This window comes from Macaca fascicularis, chromosome 14 (genome assembly GCF_037993035.2).
Source record: "Macaca fascicularis isolate 582-1 chromosome 14, T2T-MFA8v1.1".
NCBI classification, from domain to species: domain Eukaryota; kingdom Metazoa; phylum Chordata; class Mammalia; order Primates; family Cercopithecidae; genus Macaca; species Macaca fascicularis.
The window spans coordinates 117615001-117628462 of record NC_088388.1 but is presented as its reverse complement, the minus strand read 5'-3'; the positions used below and the strand labels follow the sequence as shown (position 1 = coordinate 117628462).

General features: G+C 41.8%; 1 protein-coding gene across 3 annotated transcripts in view; it reads left to right on the top strand.

Annotated features, from left to right (window-relative positions):
• Window positions 1-13462, top strand: part of DDX6 (DEAD-box helicase 6) — a 47191-nt gene that overhangs the window by 28897 nt on the left and 4832 nt on the right. For all 3 annotated transcript variants that reach the window (XM_045370951.2, XM_005579852.4, XM_074015406.1), the window contains exons 7-13: window positions 1072-1166; window positions 4332-4454; window positions 5473-5601; window positions 7148-7264; window positions 8416-8479; window positions 10382-10483; window positions 11000-11182. In XM_045370951.2, coding sequence (XP_045226886.1) covers window positions 1072-1166; window positions 4332-4454; window positions 5473-5601; window positions 7148-7264; window positions 8416-8479; window positions 10382-10483; window positions 11000-11175 — 806 coding nt within the window. In that variant the 3' untranslated portion in view covers window positions 11176-11182. The remainder of the gene's footprint in view (window positions 1-1071; window positions 1167-4331; window positions 4455-5472; window positions 5602-7147; window positions 7265-8415; window positions 8480-10381; window positions 10484-10999; window positions 11183-13462) is intronic.

Here is a 13462-nt window from a genome sequence, read left to right as displayed (position 1 = left end):
GAAAGTATGCCTCCTGTTGGAAGCAGGTGATTTGGGAAGCTGTACCCCACCCAGTGTAGAGGTGAAAAGTATTTTTTAAGCATCCTGCGGTGAAATGGAAGACTTTATCCTAAAACACATCTTTGGACCTTTTTGTGTTATTCCCACCTCTATAACACAATGTGTTTCTTTTCTTTTTTTTTTTTTTTTTTTTTTTTTTTTTTTTTTTTTTTTTTTTTTTCTGAGACGGAGTCTCGCTCTGTCACCCAGGCTGGAGTGCAGTGGCCGGATCTCAGCTCACTGCAAGCTCCGCCTCCCGGGTTCACGCCATTCTCCTGCCTCAGCCTCCCGAGTAGCTGGGACTACAGGCGCCTGCCACCTCGCCCGGCTAAGTTTTTGTATTTTTAGTAGAGACGGGGTTTCACTGTGTTACCCAGGATGGTCTCGATCTCCTGACCTCGTGATCCGCCCGTCTCGGCCTCCCAAAGTGCTGGGATTACAGGCTTGAGCCACCGCGCCCGGCCGTGTTTCTTTTCTTTCTTTTTTTTTTTTTTAATTTGAGGCACAGTCTTACTCTGTTGCCCAGGCTGGAATGCAGTGGTGTGGTCTCGGCTCACTGCAACCTCTGCCTCCTGGGTTCAAGCGATTCTCCTACCTCAGCCTCCTGAGTAGCTGGGATTACAGGCTCCCACCACCACACCCAGCTAATTTTTGTACTTTTAGTAGAGACAGGGTTTCACCATGTTGACCAGGCTGGTCTCGAACTCCTGACCTCATGTGATCCACCCACCTGGGCCTCCCAAAGTGCTGGAATTACATGGATGAGCCACGGTGCCCGGCCTAGTGTTTCTGATAAAAGATAGTCATGTGCTGCATAACAATGTTTTGATCAGTGACAGACCGCATGTATGTCGGTGTTCCCATAAGATTATAATGGAGCTATACAGTGGAGTAGGCTGTACCATCGCATAGCAATGCATTTCTCAGAATTATCATTAAGCAACTGAGGACTGTAATATGATAAACCTTTACAATATCCTTTTTGCCCAAATTAAAATTAATGAGAATATATGTTTTCTAAATCTTGCATAGTGCACGTGGTGATTGCTACCCCTGGGAGAATCCTGGATCTTATTAAGAAGGGAGTAGCAAAGGTTGATCATGTCCAGATGATAGTGTTGGATGAGGTAATATCTCTTCATTTGGCATTATACTATTCTGTACTTTTCTGTGCTTTGCTTATAACTGCCAGTGAATGAAGCAAAAGCTGCTTGTGTTTATGATCTAGTAAACACATAAGCGATCAGTTTAAATTAATTTGCTTATAAAATGTGTTTTACCTGTCAGCGGGAGTAGATTATAGGCATTCATTGGAATTCTCCTTTTTGTCTTTTTCTTAGAGATAGCAGAGATTAGGTTTTATTTTCATTTTTTAGAAGAGGAGTGAATAACCGCAAAGCCAAATTTATTCTACATCTCTTTCTACTCGGCGATTAATTTTTTTTTTTTTTTTTTTTTTTTTTGAGACGGAGTCTCGCTCTGTTGCCCAGGCTGGAGTCCAGTGGCCGGATCTCAGCTCACTGCAAGCTCCGCCTCCCGGATTTATGCCCATTCTCCTGCCTCAGCCTCCCGAGTAGCTGGGACTACAGGCACCCGCCACCTCGCCCAGCTAGTTTTTTGTATTTTTTAGTAGAGACGGGGTTTCACCATATTAGCCAGAATGGTCTCCATCTCCTGACCTCGTGATCCGCCTGTCTCAGCCTCCCAAAGTGCTGGGATTACAGGCCTGAGCCACCGTGCCCAGCCTCGGCGATTAATTTTTAAAAGCATATAATATATATTGTCTCCTTTTGTGCATACTACTTTGTAGTGTTTGGTTATTAATCTCTGTTAGACATATTATCTCACCATGTTATAAATGCCTTTTAAAAACTTATTAAAATCTGTAGTCCTGGGATCTAGCCATGTTTTGTACATATATAGATGGTCCCTGACTTACGATGGTTCACTTTATGGTTTTTCAGTGGAAGTGATAAGCTTTTATTAGAAACCGTACTTTGAATTCTTAAGATTAATTTTTTTCCTGGTTAGTAATATGCTATATGATATTCCCATGATGCTGGGCATCAGCAGCAAACTGCAGCTCCCAGTCAGCCACATGATCATTGAGGGTAGACAGCTGATACTGTACAGTATACGGTGTTGTCAAGTGATTTTGCCCAACTATAAGCTAAGTGGAGCATGTTTCAAGGAGGCTAGGCTAAGTGATGATGTTCAGTAGGTTTGGGTAGTATTTTCAACTTAGGATGAATTTATCAGAACATAATCCCATTGTAAGTCAAGGAGGATCTGTAGTGTATCAGTGTTAATGTTTTGACATGAGGTTATTTTCACATTTGGTTTGTGTTTTATTATTATTACTATTTTTTTGAGACAGACTCACTCTGTTACCCAGACTGGAGTGCAGTGGCGTGATCTCGGCTCACTACAATCTCTGCCTCCCGGCTTCAAGTGATCCTCATGCCTCAGCCTCCTGAGTAGCTGAGATTACAGATGTGTACTACCCACACTTGGCTAATTTTTGTATTTTTAGTAGAGGCAGGTTTTCGCCGTGTTGGCCAGGCTAGTCTTGAACTCCTGACCTCAGGTGATCCTCCCGCCTCGGCCTCTCAAAGTGCTGGGATTGCAGGTGTGAGCCACCACACCCGGCCTGGTTTGTGTTTTAGGTAACATTTAATTCAAATCAGGCTTTTATCTTTAAGTAATGAGAGAAAACATTTATTAGTCACTGGGTACCAACACTAAGTGCTTTACTTTTTTTTTTTTTTTTTTTCATTTAATCTTTACAAGAAACCTATAAGGTAGGTGTCCTGTCAAGTAGTTACTATAGTATGTAGACATCCAGATTTTAATTTGCTTATAAAATATGTTTTATACTTCAGATGCAGTAGTTAGGCATTCGTAGGAATTCAGCTTTTGTCTTTTTCTTACACTTGCCAGAGTTTAGGTTTAATTTTTAAGAAGAGGAGTGGCTGGATAACTTGAAAGCCGAGTTTTTTCTTTTTTGTTGTTTTGGTTTGGTTTGGTTTGGTTTTTTTTTGAGACGGAGTCTCTTTGCCCAGGTTGGAGTGCAGTGGCACAACCTCAGCTCACCGCAACCGCAACCTCAACCTTGTTCAAGCGATTCTCCTGCCTCAGCCTCTCGAGTAGCTCGGATTACAGGCATGTGCCACCATGCCCGGCTAATTTTATATTTTTAGTAGAGACAGGGTTTCTCCATGTTGGTCAGGCTGGTTTTGAACTCCTGACCTCAATGCTTTGCCCGCCTCAGCCTCCCAGTGTGCTGGGATTACAGGTGTGAGCCACCACACCTGACCTTAGCCAAGTTTTTTCTAAATCCCTGTAAAGTAGTTACTACATGATGTAAACATCCAAATTTTAGTTTTACAGTTTTACAGTTGTGGAAACTGAAGTACAGAGTAGTTCTGTAACATTCCCACACAGCTAAGAAATGAAGGAGGCAAGATTTCAACCTGGCAGTTTAGCTCCAGAATCTGTACTTTTTTTTGAGACAGAGTCTTGCTTTGTTGCCCAGGCTGAAGTGCAGTGGTGTGATCTCGGCTCACTGCAACCTCCACTTCCCAGGTTCAAGCAATTATTCTGCCCCAGCCTCCCAAGTAGCTGGGATTACAGGTGCAATCCACCACACCCTGCTAATTTTTGTATATTTAGTAGAGATGGGGTTTCACCATGTTTGTCAGGCTGGTCTCGAACTCTTGACCTCGTGATCCTCCTGCCTCGGCCTCCCAAAGTGCTGGGATTACAGGCGTGAGCCACCGTGCACAGACAGAACCTGTACTTTCAAACACATATACAATACTACCTCTTTAATGAGAATCATCACATTAAAATTCTGTTGAGCTGGGCTTGGTGGTATGTGCCTGTAGTCCCAGCTTCTCAGTAGGTTGGTAGGCTGAGGCAAGATGATCACTTGAGCCCAGGAGGTTCAGGCTGCATACAGTAAGCTATGATTATGCCACTGCATCCCATCCTGGGTGACAGAGTGAAATGCTGTCTCTAAAAATAAATTAATTAATTAAATTCTGTTATAGAAGGGGGGAGGTTTATCTGTGTAGTGTAGAATTTTTTTTTCCCCTAGAAGATGGGGATCATAGATTCTGCCCCCTTATGCATATTTGACTCTGCAGTGTTGGAGAGAATTTATTGTTTTCCACCAGGAACATTTCATGGATGCTTTTGTTGGATGATGCCTTATTCTTTGACCATGTATTAACCAAAGACCTTAGACATTATTTTATTGTTTTTAAAATTGTCTTTTCTTTCTACTGCAGGCAGATAAGTTGCTGTCACAGGATTTTGTGCAGATAATGGAGGATATTATTCTCACGCTACCTAAAAACAGGCAGATTTTACTATATTCCGCTACTTTCCCTCTTAGTGTACAGAAGTTCATGGTGAGTATAAATCTGTACTTGGAATCAGTGCCATCCTATGATCTATGAGTATGCTTTTATTCATAATTACATCTTCCTATCTGTGAAAATACTTTATACTAATTATTTCAAGCCTTTGGCTCTTTCTTCAGTTGATCAATTAAAGATTTGTTTTACATAAATTAACTGACTTTTTAAGAAGGTTGTAATAGTAATTAATTAAATTCCTCATTTTTCTCTTAGTTTTTGGTGTCATGATGACATAGCCATTGGTGCTAGCTGAATTGATTCCAGTATTATTCTATATACAAAATAGAGTTTGAGTATCGTAAACTGAAATCCAAAATACTGCAGAATTTGAAACCTTTTGAGCCACAAACATGATGCTAAAAGGAAATGTTCTTTTGATTTTGAATTTTCAAATTAAGAATGCTCAGTCACTAAGTGTAATGCGCATATTCCAAAATTAGAAAAAATTTAAAACCTGAAACGCTTTTGTTCCTGAGCATTTTGGATAAGGAATACTTAACCTGTAGTAACTTAGCTGCATTTTTGAGATCTTATATCTTAATTTATTTCTAACGTGTCTTGCGTGGTGACTCAGGCCTGTAATCCCAGCACTTTGGGGGGCCAAGGTGGGCAGATCACAAGGTCAGGAGTTCGAGACCAGCATGGGCAACATGGTGAAACCCCCGTCTCTACTAAAAATACAAAAATAAGTCTGTTGTGGCAGCGTGTGCCTGTAATCCCAACTACTCGGGAGGCTGAGGCAGGAGAATCACTTGAACCCAGGAGGTGGAGGTTGCAGTGAGTGGAGATGGTGCCACTACACTCCAGCCTAGGTGATAGCAAGACTCCATCTCAGGGCAGCGGGGGGAAAATTCTGTAATGACAGATCATATATTTTGTTTTGAAGAGAGTTGCATCCCTTATAGCAAGAGTTGATTAGACAGAAACCTATAGGGTGGGTATATTTTGAATTTGAGATGAACTCTGCTTTCATTTAAGAAGAACCATCTTTTTTTTTCTCCCCTCCCAGAATTCCCATTTGCAGAAACCCTATGAGATTAACCTGATGGAGGAACTAACTCTGAAGGGAGTAACCCAGTACTACGCATATGTAACTGAGCGCCAAAAAGTACACTGCCTCAACACACTTTTCTCCAGGGTAAGAAGTAGGCTTCTGCTGTTGAATATTATCTCTCGAGTCCCAGTAAAACAGATTATTTCATCAGTTTTCCTACCATCTTCACTGTATAAAAGTTCATAGTGTTTCTGGCTTGGCGTGGTAGCTCATGCCTGTAATCCCAGCATTTTGGGAGGCTGAGGCAGGCGGATCACGAGGTCAGGAGTTCGAGACCAGCCTGGCCAACATGGAGAAACCCCGTCTCTACTACAAAAAAACAAAAAAACTAGCTGGGCGTGGTGGTGCGTGCCCATAATCCCAGCTACTTGGGAGGCTGAGGCAGGAGAATTGCTTGAACCCAGGAGGCAGAAGTTGCAGTGAGCCAAGATCACGCCATTGCACTCCAGCTCTGGGCGACAGAGCAAGACTCCATCTCGGGAAGGAAAAAAAAAGTTTTTAAAAAATTCATAGTGTTTCCTAAAAGGCAGTTTTAATTGTTGACCTAAAGTTGATACTAAATGATTAACAAGTCACAGATACACTTTTGAATAGTTTCTGAAATACTTAGACCTTTACTAGGGTTAATACTCATTATTCACATATTCTGTATTTGTGAGTTTGCTTAGTCACTAGAATTTATTTGTAACTCCAGAATTAATACTCAAGGCAGTTTAGCAGTCATTTGTGGACGTGTACAGTGTGGCAAAGAGTTTAAGTCACCTGACACGCACATACCCAGCTGAGGTTGAAGAAGACAATGCTCTGTCCTCTTGTTTAGCTCTCATACTGTGAACAAGTATCCTTTTCACTGTGCCATATTTTTCAAATTTTTGTTGCTGATTTCACGGTTTTAATTGACCCCTACTCATGGTGCTGAAGTGCTGCCCAGTGCTAGTGGCATTGGTTGTGAGTATATTAAAGATGTTCTTGGCTGGGCACGGTGGCTCACACCTGTAATCCCAGCACTTTGGAAAGCTGAGGTGGGCAGACACCTGAGGTCAGGAGTTCGAGACCAGCCTGACCAACATGCTGAAACCCCGTCTCTACTGAAAATACAAAAATTAGCCAGGCATGGTGGTGGGTGCCTGTAATCCCAGCTCCTCAGGAGGCTGAGGCTGGAGAATCCCTTGAACCCAGGAGGTGGAGGTTGCAGTGAGCTAAGATTGTACCATTGCACTCCAGCCTGGGCAACAAGAGTGAAACTCCATTTCTCTCTCTCTCTCTCTCTCTCTCTCTCTCTCTCTCTCTCTCTCTCTCTCACACACACACACACACACACACACACACACACACACACACGTATTCTTAAATGGAAAAACAAAACATAACTACTTGGAATCAGATAATCAATTGTATTACTCTTGTTGACAGTTATGTGGCCCTTAAGAAATATACTCTAATACAATAAATCTTAGATATTATTATATTCCATCTATTAAAGTACTTAGAATTTACCATCTCTCTCATATCATAAGATTCTAAATTTTAGACCATGTTAATGTTTCTTGTTTGCTGGTTAGTGTTTTCAAGATTTGGCAAGCCAAATGAAGGTTTTAATTTTTCTCATACTTATTTTTTCTGTGCTCAGCTTCAGATAAACCAGTCGATCATTTTCTGTAACTCCTCTCAGCGAGTTGAATTACTAGCCAAGAAGATTTCTCAACTGGGTTATTCTTGCTTCTATATTCATGCTAAAATGAGGCAGGTGAGTATAAAACTAGAACTTGCACAAATTTAACAAGAAATCTCTGATTTTATTTTGTTTTAATGTTCTTTTAAATGTCCTGAGTTTAAGAATAAACTGTTCCTTAGTAGCCAAAGGACCTTTCATTTTGACCTACCTAAGGTTCATTTTCTAGCAATAAAATAGAGATAATAGTACATATTCATAACTTACAAGGTAGTTAGGAAAATTAAGGTAAATGTTTAAATTTGTAAGCTGTCAGGCATAATACAAATGTAAAATTGTATTCTTCCTTTCATTCCCATGTTTAATTCTCTGTTTAATCCAGTAACCACTAGCCACATGTGGCCATTTAAATCAGTTAAAATTAAAATAAGGCCGGGCGTGGTGGCTCAAGCCTGTAATCCCAGCACTTTGGGAGGCCGAGACGGGCGGATCACGAGGTCAGAAGATCGAGACCATCCTGGCTAACACAATGAAACCCCGTCTCTACTAAAAATACAAAAAAATTAGCCGGGCGAGGTGGTGGGCGCCTGTAGTCCCAGCTACTCGGGAGGCTGAGGCAGGAGAATGGCGTAAACCCGGGAGGCGGAGCTTGCAGTGAGCCGAGATAGCGCCACTGCACTCCAGCCTGGGCGACAGAGCGAGACTCTGTCTCAAAAAAAAAAAAAAAAAAATTAAAATAAAAAGTCAGTTTCTCAATCACAGCCACGTTTCAAGTGCTCAGTTAGGCACCTGTTGCTGCTGGATACTGTATTGGAAGTGGAAGTACAGACACAAACATTTCCTTTATTACAGAAATTTCTACTGGACAGCATTGCTCTGGATTTTTAAATATGGCCCCTCAGCTAGCTGATTTTTCTTTTTTCTTTACTGTTTGCCTTTAGAGAAAGATGCAATGTCTAAATTTCAGAATTTGATTTAGCAAAAAATAATTTAAAACTTAACAAAATGACTTTTTGTTAACTACATTATGAAATTTCGTAAGTAAACAGTTTCTGTAGATGAAGAGATCAATAACTTAACTCATATTTGGTTTTGAAAGCAGCTTAATGTCATGGATCACTTATAAACAGGTTTTGGGTAGAACCGATCGACTAGGAGAAATAATCATGGGAAATTTGGGGCTGTATATGAGTGCTAATCAAATGGAATAAATTGCTTTCTCCTAGGAACATCGAAATCGTGTATTTCATGATTTCCGAAATGGCTTATGCCGCAATCTTGTTTGCACTGGTAAGTATTTTTGTATTTCCTTTACCCAGTGTTTTTCTCCCAAGTTCTTTTTTGCTTTCTTTGTTCATACTGCACGGTGCACCCTGTGACATAGTCCAGCACACCCTACCAATACTTCTAGGATTTCTTTTTTTTTTTTTTTTTGGTGGGGGGGGTGGATGGAGTTTGTGTCACCCAGACTGGAGTGCAGTGGCATAATCTCAGCTCACTGAAACTTCCACCACCTGGGTTCAAGTGATTCTCCTGCCTCAGCCTCCCAAGTAGCTGGGATTGTGGGCACCCGCTGCCACACTCAGCTAATTTTTGGTAGAGATGGGGGTTTCACCATGTTGGCCAGGCTGGTCTTGAACTCCTGACCTCAGGTGATCCGCCTGCCTCGGCCTCCCAAAGTGCTGGGATTACAGGTGTGAGCCACCGCGTCCAACAGTTGGGCTTTTAAAAATCATTACTTGCTTGCAAGGTTTCTTCAGATAAGTTCTTGAAGGACCAATACTGAAGGGCATATATAAAATACCACCCCTTTGGGGGAGTGTGGTTTAATTGGAGAGATAAAAAGGTAAACATTAGGAGTCTAAGGAAGCGCCCACATACTTTTCCTATGAAGTGCCAAATAGTAAATTTTTTAGAGTTTGCACATTAATTGGTCTTTATTACAGAGTTTTGCTATTGTAGCTCAGAAGTAGCCTAGACAATACATAAACAAATGGGCATGGCTATATTGTAGTAAAACTGTTTACAAAATCATTCACTGGACTAGATCCACAAGGCAGTAAAGGTGACTTGCAAATGGGAAGTATGTGTATAGTAAGTAATCCCAAGTGTTCGTAGCAGAGTAATATAATTGGCTGAGGTGGTTTGAGAAGAGATGAGATTTTAATTGGCTTTCTAGGCTAGGTAAGTTTTAAACACATGGATTAAGTTTTAGGGGACTGATGGTCAGATGGCTAAGAAGATAAGTTTGATAGAGAAGAAAAACTGAGATGTGTTAGGGAAGTAAATTAGGACAAAGCATAGCATGGAGGACTTTGTTGTTGTTGTTACTCTTGTTGTTGTTGAGACGGAGTTTCGCTCTTGTTGCCCAAACTGGAGTGCAGTGGCACAATCTCGGCTCACTGCAGCTTCCACCTCCCAGGTTCAAGTGATTCTCGCGCCTCAGCCTCCCGAGGAGCTGAGACTACAGGCGCACACCACCATGCCCAGCTATATTTTGTATTTTTTGTAGAAGGAGTGTTTCACCATGTTGGCCAGGCTAATCTCCAACTCCTAACCTCAAGTGATGCACCCACCTCTGCCTCCCCAAAGTGCTGGGATTACAGGTGTGAGCCACCAAGCCCTGCCTGGAGGACTTTGAATATCAGTCTATTTTTTTTTAAATTTATTTTTTTGAGACGGAGTTTTACTCTTGTTGCCCAGACTGGAGTGCAATGGCGCGATCTCGGCTCGCCACAACCTCTGCCTCCCAGGTTCAAGCGATTCTCCTGCCTGAGCCTCCCGAGTAGCTGGGATTACAGGCACCCGCCACCACGTCCAGCTAACTTTTTTTTTTTTTTTTTTTGGGTAGAGACGGGTTTCTTCATTTTGGTCAGGCTGGTCTCAAATTCCTGACCTCAGGTGATCCACTGAGCTCGGCCTCCCAAAGTGCTGGGATTACAGGCTTGAGTGCACCCAGCCTCTTTTAGACATATTTTTAAAAACTTGCTTACAATTACTGGAAAAAAGTAACTTGTGAACAGAAAGTTGTTCATGATAACGTGATTATGAAAGGTAATGCCAGTAATATGCAAATGTATTTGAATAACTGAATTAATAAACTTAGGTTATGCTCTGTGTGTTAGAGATTATTGTACTGAGAGACATTTCTAAATTGAAAGATAGAATGAAAATTATCTTTTTTTTTTTAAGATCTGTTTACCCGAGGTATTGATATACAAGCTGTGAATGTGGTAATAAACTTTGATTTCCCAAAGCTGGCCGAGACCTATCTCCATCGTATTGGAAGATCAGGTGAGGAAAAAAGACGTGATATTCTTGATAGAAGTTCTTTTTTGAGATGCATAATGACTAAATTTTGTTCCTTTGTGAAATAGAGTACAGTAGCTATGAGAACAGTGAATTAACACTAATTCAGTTGTTTGGTATTTAAGACTAATTTCTAATTCTTCTGTAACGTTTATTAAGAAAAGTTAAAATAACTGCTTAATTTGAGATGAAATTAACATGAGAACTTCACTCATTAGGTGGTATGGTCTGTGACTAGTGTATATTTTATGACAATTTTTGACACAGATGAGTAGCCATTTTGTCATTTGAGAAAGGTAAAATAAAGTACTACTTTGGGCTACAAAACCTGAAGTTGTAGGGAAACCTGTGTTTGAAGACCATTAAGAAGTTGTTTTGCATGCTAAGAGTGGCACTGAACAGAATTATCAATCCTGTGTGGTTTTGCCACTGCTTGACTTGCACAATTTGCATTGATTTTCATATTTTATTCATTAAAATTTTTAAACAACTTTTTTTTAGGTCGCTTTGGTCATCTTGGCTTAGCCATCAACTTGATCACATATGATGATCGCTTCAACCTGAAAAGTATTGAGGAGCAGCTGGGAACAGAAATTAAACCTATTCCAAGCAACATTGATAAGAGCCTGTATGTGGCAGAATACCACAGCGAGCCTGTAGAAGATGAGAAACCTTAACAAGCATGTACGTCCCTGACAAAATAGCTAAGAGGAACCTTTAAATGCAGGAAATAAAAATCTTTCCTGGGGGAAATTTGATGTCACACCGTATATAATAGCAATAAAGGGTAAAAATACCAACTAGCATGAATGACGGTAAATAATATGTCTTGTGGGAGGTTGTAGTCTCGTTAGAGAATCTGTAAATGTTGTTCTTGAATGCAGCTTCCTGAGTAATGTGGTAGGTCAGCAGTACTTAAATTCAGAGACCTAAAATAATGAAAGCAAAAAAGAATCTTTTTCAGCAGTTTGTTTTTCATTTTGAGACAGGGTCTTGCTGTCATCCAGGCTGGAGTGCAGTGGTGCAATCATAGCTCACTGCAGCCTAGTTCTGCTGGGCTCCTGAGTAGCTGGAACTGTAGGCACATGCCACCACACCTGGCTAGTATTTTGAATTTTTGGTAGAGATAAGGTCTTGCTTTGTTGCCCAGGCTGGTCTAGAACTGAACTCCAGCAATCCTCCTGCCTTGGCCTCCCAAAGTGTGGGAATTATAGGCTCAAACCACTGTGCCTGGCCTTTTTTGGCAATGGCGGGGGGCGGTTTGTTGTTTGTTTTTTGAGACAGTCTTGCTCTGTTGCCCAGGCTGGGGTACAGTGGCACAATCATGGCTCACTACAACCTCTGTCTCCTGGGTTCAAGTGATTCTGGTGTGCCTCAGCTTCCCAAGTAGCTGGAATTACAGGCATGCGCCACAATGCCCAGCTAATTTTTGTATGTTTTAGTAGAGATGGAGTTTCACCATGTTGGCCAGACTGGTCTCGAACTCCTGACCTCAAGTGATCTACCCGCCTCAGCCTCCTAAGTGCTGGGATTACAGGCATGAGTCCCCGCACTCTGCCAGCAGTTTTGAATATGAAAGTATTTACATTTCTGAAAATGTAAAATGTTTTTAGCATTTATTCTTAATTTCTAGGAAGTACATTAGTAACTCTGGTAAAACTATCCATAATACCTTATTACCAAATGTTTAATCAGATTATGAGAATGGCCGTCTTTTTAAAATACCCACTCTGGGCCAGGTGCGGTGGCTCACACCTGTAATCCTAGTACTTTGGGAGGTCGAGGTGGGTGGATCACGAGGTCAAGAAATCAAGACCATCCTAGCCAACATGGTGAAACCCTGTCTCTACTAAAAATACAAAAATTAGCCGGGCGTGATGGCACACACCTATAGTCCCAGCTACTCAGGAGGCTGAGGCAGGAGAATCACTTGAACCCAGGAGGTGAAAGTTACAGTGAGTCAAGATTGCGCCACTGAACTCCAGTCTGGGTGACAGAGCTAGACTCCATCTCAAAAAAAAAGCCACTCAGTCTGGGCTCAGTGGCTCACGCCTGTAATCCCAGTACTTTGGGAGGCCGAGGTGGGTGGGTTACCTGAGGTCAGGACTTCAAGACCAGCCTGGCTAACCTGGTGAAACCCTGTGTCCACTAAAGATACAGAAAATTAGCCAGGCATGGTGGTGGGCACCTGTAATCCCAACTACTCAGGAGGCTGAGGGAGGAGAATCTCTTGAACTTGGGAGGCAGAGGTTGCAGTGAGCCGAGGTCAGGCCATTGCACTCCAGCCTGGGCAGTAAGAGCGAAACTCCGCCTCATAAGTAAATAAATAACCCACTCTGATTTCCTAGGCAATAAGGGTGAAACTCTGTCAAATACATAAATTTTAAAAATACCCACCCTTGATTTCCTGGACAACCTATTCTCCATCTTTTCTTACTTTTATTAAGATGGGGTCTCACTATGTTGCCCTGGCTGGTCTCAAACTCCTAGGTTCAAGTCATCTTCCCACCTTGGCCTCCCAAAGTGCTGGGATTATAGGTGTGAGCCACCACACCCGGCCTCTATCATCTTTTGATGACTATTGGGCTCTAGTTAGAAATGCACGAAACAAGGCTCAGCTTTAAGCAAGGTAGGTTGTTACAGTATTTCCTAAAGAAAATCTGATTCTGTAGTCCCAGCTACTCGGGAGGCTGAGGCAGGAGAATGGCGTAAACCCGGGAGGCGGAGCTTGCAGTGAGCTGAGATCCGGCCACTGCACTCCAGCCTGGGCAACAAAGCGAGACTCCGTCTCAAAAAAAAAAAGAAAATCTGATTTGACAAAGGATAGTTTCCAAATTATAGGTGAACATCTTACCTATTTAAGTAACCTAATGTTACTTAAAATTTTTGTCTCTTTGTTTTTTAAATAAGAGACAGGGTTTCACCATGTCGACCAGGCTGCTCTCAAACTCCTGACCTCAGGTG